We start from the raw sequence: 18,121 nt of genomic DNA, 5'->3' as shown, positions 1-18,121 counted from the left end.
TTTTTTTAATAAAAATTGATGTAGATTTGTTCGAAATATTTTCGAGCAGGCAGTGTATGTATTTTTACGAGAATGCGAGAAATAAAGGAGAATTGAAAATGAATAATACGCAATTTCTGCTCCAAAGTCAAGTAAATACGCTTTCATGATTCATTTTACACGAAATTATAACACTAATAAATTGAAACAACACTTGTGGAAAAAAATGAGTAATTAAATTGAGATCATAAAACTATACACATGTAATCAGGACCTAAAGCACACAAAAGAATTATGTTGTCAATGCGCTTTCTGCAACAGAAACTACATTATTTATGATTTAGAATACTTTTGAAGGAGCGTGCTACCGAGTGTAATGCTCAAGAATTTTGCCGAAGACTCTGAAGAGCTATGATGTACCTAAAAATGCTAAGTTAGGCGTCTAAAAACCTGCCTTCTGAAGTCATGAAACGTATGATTAAAGCCATTTACAGATCAGCTTCAGAAAATGCAAAAAAATAGGTTTCCCCATATAAATTTAAAATGCAATGCGCCTAGCGAAGGTAGAACCAGTCGACTTCCGATAAATTCAGGATTGTTTGGGGATCTAAATAGGAAAAAGAACTTGATTCTGGCTTTGTGCTACCAAGGTTCATTTTATCCATGTACGTGGGGCCGGATTAAGATGCCGAAGGGGCTCGGCGCAAATATTTTTGTGGGGCCCTCTTTCCTTAAAAAATATAGAAGTAAGAAAATTTTTAATTTTTAAATGATTGACCGCAAAGAAAAAGGTCTCCACTCTGTCTTCACGTCTGGCCCCTCGTATCGGAAGGCCCGAAGCATCTGCTCCCTATGCCCCCCTTCAAATTCGGGCCTGCATGTACGACGACCCACTCTACTGTACAACGATCCTATGCTAAAAAGTCCTATCCAAATGTTTTTTTTTGCTCCAATTATGTCTCCAAGTTATTCTCTATCGAAAATTTTAGACCCATATTTTTTGTTTGGCCCTTAGAAATCGACCATTTCTCATTTTTTTACAAATATTTAACTTTTAAGCTGTTTGACCGATTTTGAAATTTTTGCAAGAAAAAATGCCAAACTGTACTTTAAATAACAATCACTACGCGAAATTCATGAGATCTAGACAACTCTATCGTATTTTTTTTATTCCTCAATTATACATAAAATTATTAAATTTCACATAAAATATCACATTTTTAGGAGGCTTACTTTATTTTGAGGTTAGATTTTTTTTTTATTTTCTTTGTCATCCATGAATCACCATGCGTCTCTATTAAAAAAGTTACTGCAATGCAAAGTTATTTTTGAATGGAGACGCATAGCGATTTATGGGTGATTTCTGATATACACTAAGGTCGCTTTTTACACGGGGGATGCGTTCCAATTTTGTATGGGCCCGCGTAAAAAACGACTTTTTTGAGTTGCAAATATAACAAAGAAAACCGTCCTAAAACGTTCAAATCTCGTTTGAATATGATAGTGGTCAATCTAGAGACCAAAATGCAATATTTCAAATTTTGAGTATTTACACCAAAAATTGTGAATTTTTTTTAAAACTGATATATGATCACTCGTGGCCTGAAACGGAAAACGTGATTGAAATGAGGTCGATAACTTGTATCGTTTTCGAGTAATGGAGAAAAGCAACCCGCGTAAAAAAAACCGCGTAAAAAGCGACCTTTTACTGTCCAGTACTTTTCGATTTTATTACGGTATCAAAGATTTTTTTTTGTTGGTTACAATTTAAACCAATGTCAATGTGAAATAACTTTCAAACTTCAATGCCATAAAATTTCAAGAATCAAATAAATCAACAAAAATAGTTAGTTTTTGATAGTTTTCTCCTCAGCATTTCCACGAACTTTCTCCAGTCAATTATACATGTAATATTTATTTGATTTTGTTTTGTCTATTCTAGCATAGCTAAGAGAGACTAACGGTTGTTTATGTAAAATTGTTCAACCTCTAGATTTTATTATTTTCGAATCGACGTTCTATGAACACCAAACTACTCGGTAATTTGGGCCTTGAATAGATATTCTTTCTTAACTGTTTGGATAATACGTAATTTTTGAATCAAAGTTATTTATCGACAATCTTTAAAACCCATATTTGTTTGTTTGGTCCTTAGAGTGACATTTTTCGAAAAAGAATGGCGCCAAAAATTTACCTATTTCCAATTAGAATTAGAAAGAATTAGAATTAGTAGAAAAAATTACACCTTGATAATTTCTGTTGGTACCGAACATTTAAAACATAACAATCACACACATATGAACATAGCAGAAGACCAGAACCAAGTTTTTTTTTTGTTATTTTTGGGGCTCCCAACAGTCCTAAATTTATCGGAAGTCGATTGGTTTTGTCCCCGCTTGGCGCATTGCATTTCGAATTTATATGGAGATTTGTATGAAAAACCAACTTTTTTGCATTTTCCATTCTAAAGAGCTCAAAATGGCTCAAACCAACGGTTTCATGACTTCAAATGGTAGTTTTTTTGATGCCTAACAACTTGGCCGAAGACACTAAAGAGCCAGGGTGTCCCAAAAAAATACTAGAGCTGTTCAAAGTTGAGTATATCGAAATTTATGTTGCAAATCATTTTTTCTGCCAACACTGCCAATGTACCGGCGTCATTCAGGAGTGACCTCAGAAACACGTTGTAGATTCTACCTACGCCTAGAATGTTGACCTAAATTTGTATGCTTGATCCAGCTGAGTGTATAAACTCGTTACGACAGGTTACTTCTGAAAGGTGAAAGGTGAAAAGTTCCAAGGTCAATCTTTCCCATACATTTCCCTCGTTATTGGCTTGCTTCCCGAGCACAGATAACAATAGCATGGACGAAATAAATTACACTGCCTACATATTTTGACTCAACAAAGTGTTTTGGTTTGTTTGTCTTTCTCTAAGCTGCGTGGCCACGCCCTAATGGCAAAAATCTACTCTAAACTCGATACAAAACACTGCATGTAGAAAATTCAGCTTCAGTTTAGTTTGTTACACAATAGCGTGTGCAGTGCAGCTGTTAAAGGTACGCGACATTGAAAAACGAGAGCTGCATACGAGTCAACTTCCAGGTACGAAGCATGTTACATTTATTTTGCATACGGCAGCAATAGTTACCAGCGTTCGCTGTAGGATATTTTGCTGGCAGAGCTACTGGAGGGCACAGCGGAGAGCAAATTTTACTATGCGCGGTCAAGCAAAATATTCAAAGCAACCGTTGGTGCGATTCACAGTGCAACATTTTTTTTTGCCTTGGCTTCTATGTATGATTTTTTGATGGCGTTTGATGCGAAACCAAATTTCCCCGAGTTTGAACATATTTCAACTTAAGAGGCAATAATGGCGCCATTTTGATTTTTTTTGGAAATCGGAAATTCTAAAATTCAATGAGTTTGTCCACATATTAGCATCTTTTTACCCATCTTTAAAAAAAAAACAGATCTTAAATCGGACAAAAACTAAGCTCAAAACGTCGATTCTATGAAACCGGTTTTAGCATGGTTTTAGTATATTTCACAGAGCAAAATAATATCGAGTATGTATGAGCATTAATGGTAATGCGCTAATATCTAAAAAATGGTAGTCAAATTATATCTTATATTGAGTAAAAGAAGTCTCAGAAATCGATTGGCAGGTGTCTGATCTACGTAAAATGTCAGCAACATGTCGATTTTGCCCCGATTCCCCTAAAATACTAAATTACCTAATGTAGTATTGTAGGGGAATCGGGGCAAAATTATCTCAGCGTTAAATTATCTTATTTGAAATCTGTTTAATGTAATATCAAGGGTGTAAGCGATACTCAAAGATACAATAAAAATTTGGCATCACATGATCCTCCCCCTCTTGCGGGGAGCGGGTTGCATTTTTGGCCAGGACCGGTCAAAACGTAAAAATCTCGCTTCAGCTCACATCCACCGAGCGTAATTTTCAAAAACTTCGCCGAAGATACTGAAGAGCTAGGATGTATCTAAAAAAAGCTAAGTTAAGCGTCTAAAAACCTGCTATTTGAAGTCATGAAACGTATGATTTGAGGCATTTTCACCCTCTCCAGAAGGAAAAATGCAAAAAGTAGGTTTTCCCATACAAATTTAAAATACATTGCGCCAAGCGAAGACAGAACCAGTCGACTTCCGATAAATTCAGGATTGTTTGGGGATCTAAATAGAAAAAAACGACGACCTATTCTACTGTACAGCGATCTCATGCTAAAAAGTCCTATCCGAATGTTTTTCGCTCCAATTATGCCCAAAATCGCTGAAGCTGTTCTCTATCGGAAAATTTTAGACCCATATTTTTTGTTTGGCCCGTAGGGTTACATTTTCGAAAAAAAGTGGCTAGAATCTAAAAACTTTTGAGCCGTTTGACCGATTTTGAAATTTTTGACGTTAAATTAAAGGAGTAATCTTGCAAGAAAAATACCAAACTGTACTTTAAATAACAATAACTACGCGAAAATCATAAGATCTAAAAGATCTTATCGTTTGATTTTTTTTGATTCCTCAATTTTATGTGAAATTTTATTTTGGGAATAGATTTTTTTCACCTTCTATGTCACTTAAGGTTTTTTCACGTGGTTTTTTATTCGTGAATTTTCAAATTAACGCGACATTACGCAAATTTTTAAATAATGCGGATTTTCGAACTGACGCGGTTTTTTACGCAGTTTTTTTTTACTACGAGGTATGTATCACCCGCGTAAAAAAGCTGGACTGTATAAGAAATCAATCGTCATGCGTCTCCATTGGAAAAAGTGACTGCAATGCAAAGTTGTTCTTCAATGGAGACGCAAGGTGATTAATGGGTGATTTCTGATATACAGTGTTTTTTCGATTTTATCACGGTCTGAAAAAATTTCACCATGAATTTGGTGAAACCGTGAATTTAGCGAAATGATAAAAACCTTTTTTTGTTGAATACAATTTGAACCAAAGATATTTGAGTAAAATAACTTTCATAGTTCAATGCAATAAAGGTTCAAGACTAAAACGATTAAACAAAAAAGTTAGTTTATAATGTTTTTCTTTCTATCATTTTCACGAGCTTGCTCAAGGCAATTACACATGTAATATTTATTTGATTTCTTTCTGTATATTCTTGCATAGTTGAGATAGATTTATGCCTGTTTATGTAAAACTATAGAACCTCTAGATTTTATTATTTCCAAATCGACATTCTATTTGAATGATCTTGAATATTCTTTCTTAACTGCTCGAACAATACGTAAGTTTTGCTCGAACATTTATTTATCGACAAACTTGAAAATCCATATTTGTTTGTTTGTTACTTAGGATGACATTTTCCGAAAAAGAATGGCCCGAAAAATCGACCTCTTTTCAAGTGTTCAAAAATTTGTAACTTTCGAAGTTAGTTTCAAGATTCTCAAGAATAATAATCATGATGCAATGATACAATCATGCGAAAATCATGATACAAACCGTATTTCGCCGTTTCGGAGAGATCGAGATCTAGAAGAGAATTACTACACCTTGATTTTTATTTTGGGGATAGATTTTTTTATCATTATTGTCACCTAATATAACTATTAGAAATCATCCATAAACCACTATGCGTCTTTATTAAAAAAAAAAAAAAAAAAAAAAAAAAAAAACAGTAGAATGTTGTATCCAAGACACGACCGCATATCTGACGTAGAACTACGCACACTATCAAGAAATGCATTGTTAGAGTGTTTCATTATCGAGTCATAAACCCAAGTAACAATTTAAGTCATATTGCATTCTTTTAGCGGTTTTCATGACCAGTTTCGCAAAACTGCTGTTAAAACTAGAAATACTATCAGAACCTTCTGATAACCGCTATAAGTTTGCTTTACAGCCAAGTGGCCCATCCTTGCCAAGCTTATTGAAGCAATTATAAGAATGGCAATAAAACTGCTTTAAAACCACATGGAAAGAGTACCGCATACTATAAGCAGCTGGCATTACCTCTTTAAGAGCGCAATAAGTTTGGTGGCATTATTGCGCTCTGCTACTTGCCACAATAAGTCCAATTCAACTTTTCATTGCTTAACAGCAACCGTAATAAGTTGATTTGTTGTGCTGTTCCTGCACACACACCAGAACATCACGCAACTTTTTTTAATAAGGAAATCTCTCGTCGCGGGAGAAATGTTTCACCTGTGTTGGTTATCATCGTGCAATCGATTAAATTTGATGGTGATATTGTAGAAAGATAAGGAATAAAGAGGGGTTTTTGGTAAGTTTTAAAGTTCTCAGGCATACGCGCATGAAATTTTGTCGTGCATTACGGGCTTACAAAAATGATCTCATTGTTAGCAAAAATAAATTGGATTGTTTCAGCTCAGTTTTTCAGAAAAAAAATCTAGCCGTGTTCTTCAATACAGAGATAGATCAAAATCAACTTTGGATGTTCAATTTATTTGTTAGTCAGATGACGATTCGATTTTCGTTTCAAGATCATAAAATGTTTCAAAAATATCAATATGGCGCGGTTGGTAATTAGTTGGTATCAATCGTAGCCGCAGTAAGCCTAGTTCAATAATATATATGTTGTAAGGTGCGGCACAGGTTGGATGCCTGCATTATTAGAGAAAAATATGGTAAATCCCTGTGGCCTAGACAACTTTATTTTCATGAAAAATCTGACATCACACCGACGATAATGAGGAATCTACGAGCTTTGATGTAAATAGAGAGGTGTACGAAAAATGCAACGATACATACTTAGTTTAATTGAATATTGAATATGTTTCGAAATATATCAATAGTGTCTTGCCCCTACCTTATTTCTAAGGACGCATAATTTAACGATATAGGAAAATATTTTCAACCGAAACAAGACGAATTGGCGATAAAGTTTTAAAAAACTACCGAACAGTACTAAGTTTGCCGTGTTACTTTATTAGATTTTTGGAGTTCATCGTCATCAATGTTCACAAATGAGCTGCAAGATGCTCTAAAGCATTTTACATACATCTTACGGAGACTGCGACAGAATTCTGCATCACACTAAACCAACTAAGCCGTTTTTGTCTCACCTGTATGTATATCATTGCCTGCATATATTTGTTTACAAGTTTGACAGGTTAAAACTGGGCACTTATTACAATTTAATGAAATATTTTTCATAGCCAACTAGTAGTTTTTTAGATTTTGAATGACCGCAATAAAACTGGTTTCTATGTTATATGACAGCAAGCTGGAGTGTTTTTATGGGGCAATAGATAGTAATAATAAAACCAATAACAAAGCAAAATCGCATTGACTCTTGCCGGTTTTATTGTAAGTTTTATTAGAGTTTTATTGACACCTATCAGTGTTTATTACGGTTTGCTATTTTTGGCAACGGGCTTAACCGCCTTAAATTCGTTGGTTATATTCATTGCTGTGATAAAACCTCTAGAAAACCAAGTAGCTATAGAATTGTTACTTGGGAAGTCTTCTATTGCTTGCTCAAATCAAGAAACTCTTCATTACTTGTTTGGTTCCCCTAAGGAGGACAGCTTTAAATTAAATATGATGCTCGTCGCAACCTTTTTTCCTTCCAGACAGTGCGGGAATAAGGCACTTAGACAATAAACACTAAAAAAGTTGGTTTCACTTTTAAAAAAGCAAACGGCCTTGGCAGATTTTGATTGCCAGGATCCAGCGCAGGATGCTTGCTTGTGCTGTTGCCAAAATAAGGCAACGGGAAGAAGGCCCAAACCCTCAACCGGTAAATTGAAACGTATGCTGCTGCTGCTGAGATATGTGACCAAGCGGCAAGTGATTTGTTTAAGCCGAAAGCAAATTAGGAAAGCCAGCTGATACTAGCGTAACCCGCTGCTGCTACTGGCCTAATCCGCTACGCTATGGCCAACTAGGTATACTATTCTGTTGACCTTTTTAGGGCAAACCAGCAGGCGACCAATCAGAGTACGAAATTTTCGTTCCAGGAGGGCTTCACAATTTTCAATAGTACAATAGTTCGTAAAGTCAAACGATATTTTTCTGCATTTGGGCGGATGTGTGCATTATTTTCTAATCGATTGCTGCAAGAATGAAGGAAATCGGTTGAAAACGAACTGAAAAGCATTTAAAAAGAAACAAATCCCGTCCCTTTTCTGTTACATCCCCATGTGGTAGGCCAAGGAATAACGTAGTTCTAAGTCAAAAAAGTTACTGCAATGCGAAGTTACTTTTCAAGGAGACGCATGGTGGTTCATAAGTGATTTTAGAAATGTAATGAAATATAATTGATTGTATAGTAGTTATTGTAGACTTTACCCATGAACCACCACGCGTCTCTATTGAAAAAAGTTATTGCAACGTAAAGTTCCTTTTCAGTGGATCATGGGTGAAATATTTTTGCAAAGATATTAAAGATTCAAAAAATCATTTCTCCAAAAATTTTTGCTCAATGAAATATGCTTTTCACGATTCATTTTTCACAAATTTATAACAAATAAAAAATGAGTGTTATTCAATTAATTTTTCTGATCATGCACAAAAACACTAATCTTCAAAATGCTCCCAAGAAAAATTCCAAATTGTACTTTAAATAACAATAATTATGCGAACATCATGATACAAGCCATATTTTGCCGTTTCGGGGAGTTCAAGATCTAGGAGTCCCCGACGTTTGATTTTTTTTGGATTCTTCACGAAATTTTACATAAATCTTTATTTTGGGGATAAATTTTTTCATCTTCAATGTCTCCTAGTATTTAAAAAATAATCCATGAACCACCATGCGTCTCCAATGAAAAAAAAGTTACTGCTATGCAAAGTTACTCTTCAATGGAGACGCATGGTGGTTCATGAGTGATTCATTATGAATTCATGTAGTATTACTGAAGATTAATAAAAATCTCCCTCCAAACAAAATCACATCTTTTAAAACTTAATATTTCATGTAAAATTTCCTAAGGAATCCAAAACATTAAAAACGATAGAGTTTTCTAGGTTCTAGGTCTCTCCAAAATGATTTTTGCATATTTATGATCATTTAAAATACAGTTTGGTATTTTTTCCTGACCATTGATCACCTTCCATTTAACGCCAATAATTTTAAAATCGGTCAAACGACTCAAAAGTTACAAAATTTTGAAAATTTTGTGAATGGTCGATTTTCAGAGCTACTCTATTAGTATCATCATAGTCGCATAGTTATTGTAAAATTCATCCATAAACTACCACGCATCTCCATCGAAAGAAGTTTCAAGAAAGAGTGACCCGAAAAATCGATCTATTTTAAAATTTTAAAAAATTTGTAACTTCTAAACTTTTGGCGTTAAATTAAAGATCTTTTCAGGGAAAAATAACAAATTGTTACTTTAAATAACAATCATGATACAAGCCGTATTTTGCTGTTTCGGAGAGTTCAAGATCAAGAAGAATCTAACGTTTGATTTTTATATTCCTCAGGAAATTTTTCATAAATGAGATTTCAAATAAGATTTTTTTGTCTTTAATGTCACAGAGAATATTTTTTGGGTTCCTCAGGAAATTTTACATAAAATATTAAGTTTTGAAAGAGGTAATTTTGTTTAGAAAGAGATTTTTTTTATTCTTTAGTAATACTGAACTACAATGCGTCTCTATTGAAAAAAGCAATGCAAAGTTTCTGTTCAATGGTGACTCAAAGTGATTCTAATATATTTGGTGATATTAATTATTTGAATTTTTCTTTCTAAAATAAAACCTACTTCCTTCAAATCTTAACATTTTATGTAAAATTTACTAAGGAATCCGAAAGAGTATCAAACGATAGAGTCTTCTTTGTCTTCAACTCGTCGAAACGGCTAATGACGGCTTATATCATGATTTTCGCCCAGTTAGGTATTGTGTTTTAAAATACAGTTTATTATTTTTTTTTAAAGATCGATTAATTATTAACTTCAATTCAAAGCGAATTATTTCAAATTTTGTCAAACTAAAAAAAGTTACAATTTTTTTAAAATTCTGAAGAACGTCTCTGTTTGTACTATTATTGTCGCATATTTATTGTTACTTGCAATACATTAGCTCTAGCCCACACCTGGATTTCCTTTTGTTTTACCCAAACCTAACCTGGAACTGTTTCTCATTAGGTGATTCTTGACTCCGAATCCAACTTGATTTTTTGAACCTCGAACCGAATTGAAATGTTAGTGATTAACCCTTTATAAGGCAGTGGCAACTATATTGCCACCAACAACTTTCGTTTTTTTCTGCTTCATAATTACGAGCTATGATTAGTGATCAGAAATAAACAATAAAACTTAATCACATTTTTTTCGCCTCGGCCCGTTAAAGGGTTAATTGTGTTCTGTTCACTTTATTATGTGAATGATATGTTTTTATTTCAAAAATTAGTCGAGTACCGTAAAAAAATAATCCAAAAACCCAAAGAGTTCCTAGTCACAATTCAGTGTGTAAAAGTTTTTTTCGGTCGAAGAGAATGTTTGCTCGTCTAATGTGAATGACGCTAGAGATATTTTTTCCCGTGTTGGGTATTTTCGTCACTGCAACCAATGTTTCAAAATTTTGTGACATTTTTCCCCTTTTTTAGTCGAAAAACGATATAAGTACAGTGCACATATAGAAGCTAGTTTAGAAGTGATCTTTTTGTTACTTTTAAAATTGTACTTTATACATAAAAAGTGACAATCAAAAGAAGCGTCATTTGCTTCCCACATGAAGGCTTGCATGAAAACTGGTATGCAGGTTCGAGTGGAACAGTGCTGCTTTTTTCACCGTAAAGGGAGCAAATGCATTGCAAATAAATGTCTCATTTTCTTATATTGTTTAATGTTATTGCATTATTATTTTTAGTTTGATGTTCCAAGTGTTGCAATTGCGGAAAGATCGATTGACACATTATTCATTACAAGTTGAGCAATTTGTCACCACATTTTAGGTAATATTTTGGTACATACGTAGGTTATGTTTTGTTACGTATATATATATATATATATATATATATATATATATATATATATATATATATATATATATATATATATATATATATATATATATATATATATATATATATTTAATTTTATTGCATTATTATTTTTAGTTTGATGTTCTAAGTGTTGCAACATTTGGCACTCCTCTAGTTTACTATTTGGCACTCCTCTAGTCAATAAATAAATCATGCTAAATCAGACAAACTATTTAGGAACACTATTGGAATTGGCGCTATAGCTGACCAATCGCATTAGTTCAGTCCCAGTGTTTTAAGTGATTGAACACACTCTCAGGGTCAGAGATGGTCGGGTTTAACATTTTTTAAACTTGTACCCTACCCAAACCCGAGAATTTTATTTTTATGACAACCGAATTCTACCAGCTCTAAACGTCAATTCTGTTTTATGTATATTTATTCTCTGTTGTAGAAAGGAAAGGAAATCCTTCAAGTTTACTCTTATACTACAGTTTGGATTAAAAAATGTAATTTTTCTGTGCAAGGAAAAACTGGCTTGATGCGAGTTGTAGTTATTGGACATTGCCAAGCCATTTTAGTAGAAAAATTAAAAATGTGTCACAATGTCTGTACAGACCGAGATTTTGGAAAAGGCCTGACTTTGTCTTCGTGTAATTTAAGTATTTCTTCCGAAGCTCCGAGAAGCAATGAGTGTTCAAAGTATTTGAATTTGTATCCATTACTGCAGCAAAACTAGCGTATTTTGAGGGCAAACTATTTTATATGCAAAAAAACGTAAATCGTTAGTGTCTAAGATGTGTTTCGTGGAGTAGAAATTTGTTTTTGAATGGAAAGCAAAGATGTTGAGTTTAAAAAAAATGTGTTTCATTCATGCGGACGAAAAAATTTTGAATATAGGGTAAGGAAAATTTCATTCTGTTTTTAAGTGAAATAAAGTTAGAGGAGTGAATCAAAGCCGTCAGCTCCCCCATAAGAATAAATATATAATCTGATTTCTTTTGAATTTCAAGTCACCAGTTTCAAGGTTTCAGTTGTAAATATAATTCTTGTCATTTGAAATATAAAAAGTTTCAACTGTGACTTCTCTATAAGTATCTTTATCTTGTAACTCTCGATGTAAAATACTGCATCAAAGAAAATATCGTAAATTATACACAGTGGAGCGTTCCGATTCTCGATAATGTCCGAATCAGCGAATAAGCGCTGTGATTGTGTGAAAAATCTATCAACTATCTGTGATTTGTTACCAACAATAAAATTTGGTTTTTGGTTTAGTTTGACCAAAAAACCATGGATGGCCATGAAGAAGTTAAGGGTAAGAAGTGTAGAATAATTGAACAGAATGACCACGTGGTTTATGAACGCCAATTATTTTCTGAGGAAGCTATTCACGACATTCCGGATCATTTTGCTTGAAACTAATGGAGACGAAAACGATTGAATGCCGGTTTACTTACCCGTGCGATTCCCTGTTCGGTGTGCAGCAAAACATTGTAAAATAAACTCGTAAATTATAAATGTTTATACTTGCATCGTGCTGCCACTCACTTCGTACACTTGCAATGGCAGTCGGAAACTTACCCGATCGGTGGTGGCGTTGGTAGCAGTTTGTCGAAGCCCTTCTTCCCCAGTAGCCAGTAGGTGTGCATCTTGCCCTTTCCTTTGATCTCGATCGGTCCGCGGGGCTCGATTACATAGCCGCCGGCTTGCTCCAGCAAATCGCACGTCTGCTGGGACATGTGGATACGCCACGAGGAGCCTGGTGGAGTCGCAATTGAGTAGGAGGTACAGAGACGGGAAGAAGTAATGTGGTCAGGCAGAATAATTAACGCATCACGATGTGGAATGGGAACCGTATGCAGAGTAAACACTGATGAGATGACAGATGATATAATGACCGGGCGAGCATGGGAAATTTGATATCTGAATGTAATGTCTGATGGTGGTTACCAGTAGCGTTCGATGGTGGTGTTGGAAACTGGTAGAAGATTGACAGAGGCTGATACGATTAAATGTAACTGAAATATTATTGCGGTTAAGTCGCGCAGATTAAGCCACCAAGTGTAAACAGCTTTTGACACGTGAGTCTCCTCCAGTATAAATGTATGTGCACCGCTTGTAGCGTACAATGTAATTCACCTCGGTGACTAAAGTGTCAATGAAGGTCAGCTAACCGCATTGTCTACAAAATCTTTCTTGAATATCACATAACACCAGCCACGGTCAATGCACAGTTTAGGGAGCTGAACTTCCATAATAACACTGGCTGGATGCTAGTCAAAGTTATTGATGCAAACGATATAACAAAACGTCCTACTCATCTTTCAGCGTGACTAGCTCAAGTTAGTGCTCTCACGCGATGCACAAAGGGAGTTTGGAATTAATTTCATAATTCTAGATTCGTCCTCTGCAGTGAATATAAGTCATAATACATAATATAAGAGCAGCGTTTTCTTGGTTTATAAGTTCAATAATATTTTTTTTTCTATTTGAGTTACACGCTATAATTTGTGCACTTCTATGACTGCTAGGAGTAAACATTGTTGATTGGTTTGTTTATCTGTTTTCACTGGATATTTCCCTTATTTACCATGTAAAAGCCTATGTGAGTAAGCATACAAAAGGCTGACAGAGCCATGAAAGCGAAATCGGTATCATCAATAGGAAATCGAGAAAAGTTTTTTGAAATACGTGTCTTACATAAAGCATCAGCAGATTGTAGAAAAATACTCTTTATGGTGTAAGGTCATATACAGTTAATTAGGTCGATTGTGTTGTGTGATTAAACGGCAGCCTAAATCAATATATACAGGACAATACAAAAGTAATTAGCTCTTTTCTTTTGTGCTAGACAACTAAACGGAGTTCAGCCAGTGTCAAGATTAGGGTGTTTATTGGTGTCTGCAGAAAACATTTTCGCCACAGACGGCAGTTGCGTGAAACCATTTCGTGATGGCTAATAAAAATGGCAGAATCTCTTGACAACTTTTTCAAATGACAAGACTTATAATTTAACACTAGCTGTCTGTTTGTCATTTTAAATGTTCGATTATCAATAAACGAATTTTAAAGACGCAGTCTATCAAAGAAAAGAAAAACCAAATGTCAAAATGTCAAAATGTAACACTGTTAAAATGTCGGATTGCCAAAATGTCAAAAGAATTGAAATATATAAATAAGTCAAATATCAAGATGCATAAATTCGGGCATAAAATTTTTAAAAACTTGTAAAAAATTTCATTCAAATAGAAAATAGTCAACATTCGATGTGGTTTTAATAATTCCAAATATAATACAAATGTCTGAAATGCTGTAAATGTTACTAATGTAAAAATATAGAAATCTTAGAATGCTGATAGGTTAAAATGACAAAATATCAAAATGTCAAAAGCGTCAAATGTCAATATCAAAATATTGAGAGCGTCAAAATATAAAAAGCGTCGAAATATCAAAGGCGTTAAAATTCCAATAGCGTCGAAAGAGCATCAAAATGTCAAACGCGTCAGAACGTCAGAAGTGTTAAAGGTCAAAAGCGTCAAAATTTCAAAAGTGTCAATCTGCCATAACTTTGAAATAATAAAATGTCAGAATCGCAAAATGTAAAACTGTCAAAATGCAAATATATTAAAATTTTAAAATGTTAAAATGTCAAAATATTGAAATGACAATCTATTGAAATATTAAAATGTCAGAATGTCAAAGTGTCAAAATGTCATCCCGTCTGAAGTTTTTTCTAAGTTCTTTTCGCATCCTCGTTAATTTACATACATTGCCTACTTTACTAAACTTGAAAAGTCATAAAACAAAATATGTAATTTGTTTCTATATATGTCAGGATGTCAAGATGTCAAAATTTGGAACGTCAGGATATCAAAATGTGAAAATGTCAAAACATCAAACTATCATTATGTCAAACTGTAACTGCCTACTGTCAAAAATCAAAATGTTTCATCATTGTTCATTTTTCTAGGTCATATCTGTTAGCTTGACGGAGCAGTGTTTACAATATTTTTATTTTTACGGGATAAAAACAAACTTGTTCAAGGCAGTCATCGTTACACCCGATTTACTGGGGTTGAACTGTCAAAATATTAAAATGTCAGAACGTCAAAATGTCAAAATATCAAAATGTAAAAATGTCAATCTGTTAAAATGTTATACCGTCAAAATGTCAAACTGTCAAAATGTCAAACTGTCAAAATGTCAAAATGTCAAAATGTCAAAATGTCAAAATGTCAAAATGTCAAAATGTCAAAATGTCAAAATGTCAAAATGTCAAAATGTCAAAATGTCAAAATGTCAAAATGTCAAAATGTCAAAATGTCAAAATGTCAAAATGTCAAAATGTCAAAATGTCAAAATGTCAAAATGTCAAAATGTCAAAATGTCAAAATGTCAAAATGTCAAAATGTCAAAATGTCAAAATGTCAAACTGTCGAAATGTCAAACTGTGAAAATGTCAAACTGTCAAACTGACAAAATGTCAAACGGTCAAAATATCAAACTGTCAAAATGTCAAACTGTCAAAATGTCAAAATTTCAAAAAATCAAAATGTAAAATGTCAAAATATCCAAATGTCAAAATGTCAAAATATCAAAATATCAAAATATCCAAATATCAAAATATTAAAATATCAGAATGTCAAATTTTTATAACATTGCTTATTTTTCTAGCTCATTTACGTTGGCTTGACGGAGCAGTGTTTACGATAAATTTTATTTCTACGGTATAAAAGCTTTTAGTGGCAGTCATCGTTACACCCGATTTACTGCGGTTGAAATGTCAAAATCTTAAAACGCCAAAATGTCAAAACTGTCAAGATGTCGAAAGTGACCATATGTCAAAAGTGCCAAAATGTCAAAAGTGTCAAATTGTAAAAAGTGTCGAAATGTCGAAAGTGTCAAAATGTCGAAAGTGTCAATATGTCAAAAGTGCCAAAATGTCAAAAGTGTCGTAATGTCAAAAGTGTAAAAATGTTAAAAATGTCAAGTGTCAAAATGTTAAATGTCAAAAGTGTCGAAATATCAAGAGAGTCAAAATGTCGAAAGTGTCAAAATGTCGAAGGTGTCAAAACGTCAACATGTCAAAAGTATCAGAATGTCAAAATATCAATATGTGAAATTGTCAACATTTTCAAACTCCGAAATGTCAAAATGTAAAATTGTCGAAAATTTATGAAACTAACAATGGTAAAACTTATTCTTCGAATACAAGTCGGACTCGATTAACCGGAGACTCGATTATCTGGAGAAAATGGTTCGATTATCATGAGTATTTTTACTCAATAACCTCCAAAATCAAGGTATTATGGTTTTTTGTTGCCAATAAGGACAACCGCTATTGGTAAACCGGTTTCGGAATTATAGTAGGAACATATTTCTGTAATATAATGGCCATGAACAATGCAGTACTTAGAACCACAAGCAGGCCTGTCCCGGTTGTTGTCCGGATACTCTCGGATTATTGAACCAAAACTCATCAAGCGAAATTAATAACGACTTGAAATCCGCAAAGTAGTCCATATCGAGCATCTAGGTCGTTATAGGTTGCTCAAGAAAGGGAAAAAACATGAGTGTTTATTTTTACATCTTCGAGATAATCAATATAACATCATTTATTATTACGTATACCTATATGTATAACAAACGCCGACAAACAGTCTAAAGACAATTTTTAATTTTTTCGTCGGCACATGCATTGTATACAATTTATTATGATAGAAAACTCACTGTTCTAGATGACTGATATTAAAAATTTAAATAAAAAAATGGCTCGATTATCCGGAAGGTTCGATTATCCGGAGCGATATGTTTTTCAAAACTTCGGAAAATCGAGTCCGACCGAGTTGATTGTTTAATTTTTTAATTTTTCTCAGAAATAATAAAAAAAAAAAATTGTACACTAATATGTTGCTCACAGATGAGGAGAAACACAAACACAACGTTCGTTTCCTTATAATTGCATGTGATGGAACCTCTTTGTGCTCTTATCGATTCGCGGGGGATTTAGCTCCGTTCTTTTGTATTCATTTCAAAGGAAAAATAAACTGCTCGCTTGGATGGCGTCAAACAGACGGTAATATGCTAGGATAATTTAACGTGATATCATCGACTTTTTCGAATTCCGTGAATAGCTTTGTTGCTCTCGATAACTATCAAAACCATGATCTATAATGATTCTACTACCCAGAAAGAAAATCTCAGCGCTCGCGTTTAATATTCGACACAATTAGATCGCAATCGGTCTGGACGAAACTGGGTTATCTCTTGGACTAGGAATTATGTCTGCGATGATTGATCACACTGCTGCTTGCTTGCAGAGACTTGTTTCCGATTGAACTGGCATATCGACACGGAAACACGGACCTGCAACATCGACCTCCGGTGGTGCTGAAGCCGGAACTGATAGATTGAACCGCAAACGAGGTTGACTTTTTGCTACCGTCCGTAGGTACATGTGGTCAATGATAATGGCCTATGAATGATTAATGAAGCCTGGATGACGAACGGAGTGAGCAATGTGCAATGCTTCCGGAGCAACGTTTGTGTTTTTCGCAGTAACGCTTTCGCAAACACAAACATCGCTTCCGAGAAGGTTGGAATGATGATGATGAAACGGGGCGAACGAAACGTCCACCGTACCTGTTGATTCCATGCGGGAAGCCGTGTTAACTGTGTCGCCAAACAGACAGTATCGGGGCATTGTCAGTCCGACGACACCGGCACAGCATGGACCTGTTGAAGGCCGGCAAACAAATATTCCCGTGATTTTAGAAGGAAAAAACAAAACAGCACTTTCAAACGTGATAGTGGAAAGTCTTCTTACCTGTGTGCAATCCTATCCTCAGTTGCAGTGGAACTCCCGGCAGATGACGTACCTTAAAGTTGCCACTCTGGTGCAACAAGTCGAGGGCCATCGTGGCGATTTGTTCGGCATGGTCCGGCGTTCGAACCGGTAGCCCACCCACAACCATGTACGCATCGCCGATTGTTTCCACTTTATACACATTATAGGCATTAATTGTGGCATCGAAACAGGTATACAAGTCGTTCAGAAGGTCCACCACTTGAACCGGTGTGCAGTGGGCTGCGATGGTTGTGAATCCGACGATATCACTGAAATAGATAGTGACCTCGGAAAACTCCTCCGGTTCAACGGCGAGACCCAATTTTAGCCGATCAGCCACAGAGCTGGGTAATGATGGAATATGT

The 18,121-nt window shown here is 34.6% G+C and overlaps 1 protein-coding gene across 2 annotated transcripts in view; it reads right to left on the bottom strand.

Annotated features, from left to right (window-relative positions):
• LOC129732346 (uncharacterized) overlaps positions 1-18,121 on the bottom strand; it is a 273,336-nt gene that overhangs the window by 13,085 nt on the left and 242,130 nt on the right. For both annotated transcript variants that reach the window (XR_008729244.1, XM_055693154.1), the window contains exons 12-15: positions 17,736-18,100; positions 17,552-17,644; positions 12,491-12,668; positions 12,367-12,378 (exon numbers count right to left, since the gene is read on the bottom strand). Coding sequence is in view for 1 of the 2 variants with exons in the window: in XM_055693154.1 (XP_055549129.1) it covers positions 12,367-12,378; positions 12,491-12,668; positions 17,552-17,644; positions 17,736-18,100 (648 nt within the window). In the remaining variant the exon portion in view is untranslated. The remainder of the gene's footprint in view (positions 1-12,366; positions 12,379-12,490; positions 12,669-17,551; positions 17,645-17,735; positions 18,101-18,121) is intronic.

The sequence above is a fragment of the Wyeomyia smithii genome, chromosome 3 (assembly GCF_029784165.1).
Source record: "Wyeomyia smithii strain HCP4-BCI-WySm-NY-G18 chromosome 3, ASM2978416v1, whole genome shotgun sequence".
NCBI classification, from domain to species: Eukaryota; Metazoa; Arthropoda; class Insecta; order Diptera; family Culicidae; genus Wyeomyia; species Wyeomyia smithii.
Note: the sequence above shows the minus strand (reverse complement) of the source record. Positions and strands in the feature narration are given on the sequence as shown.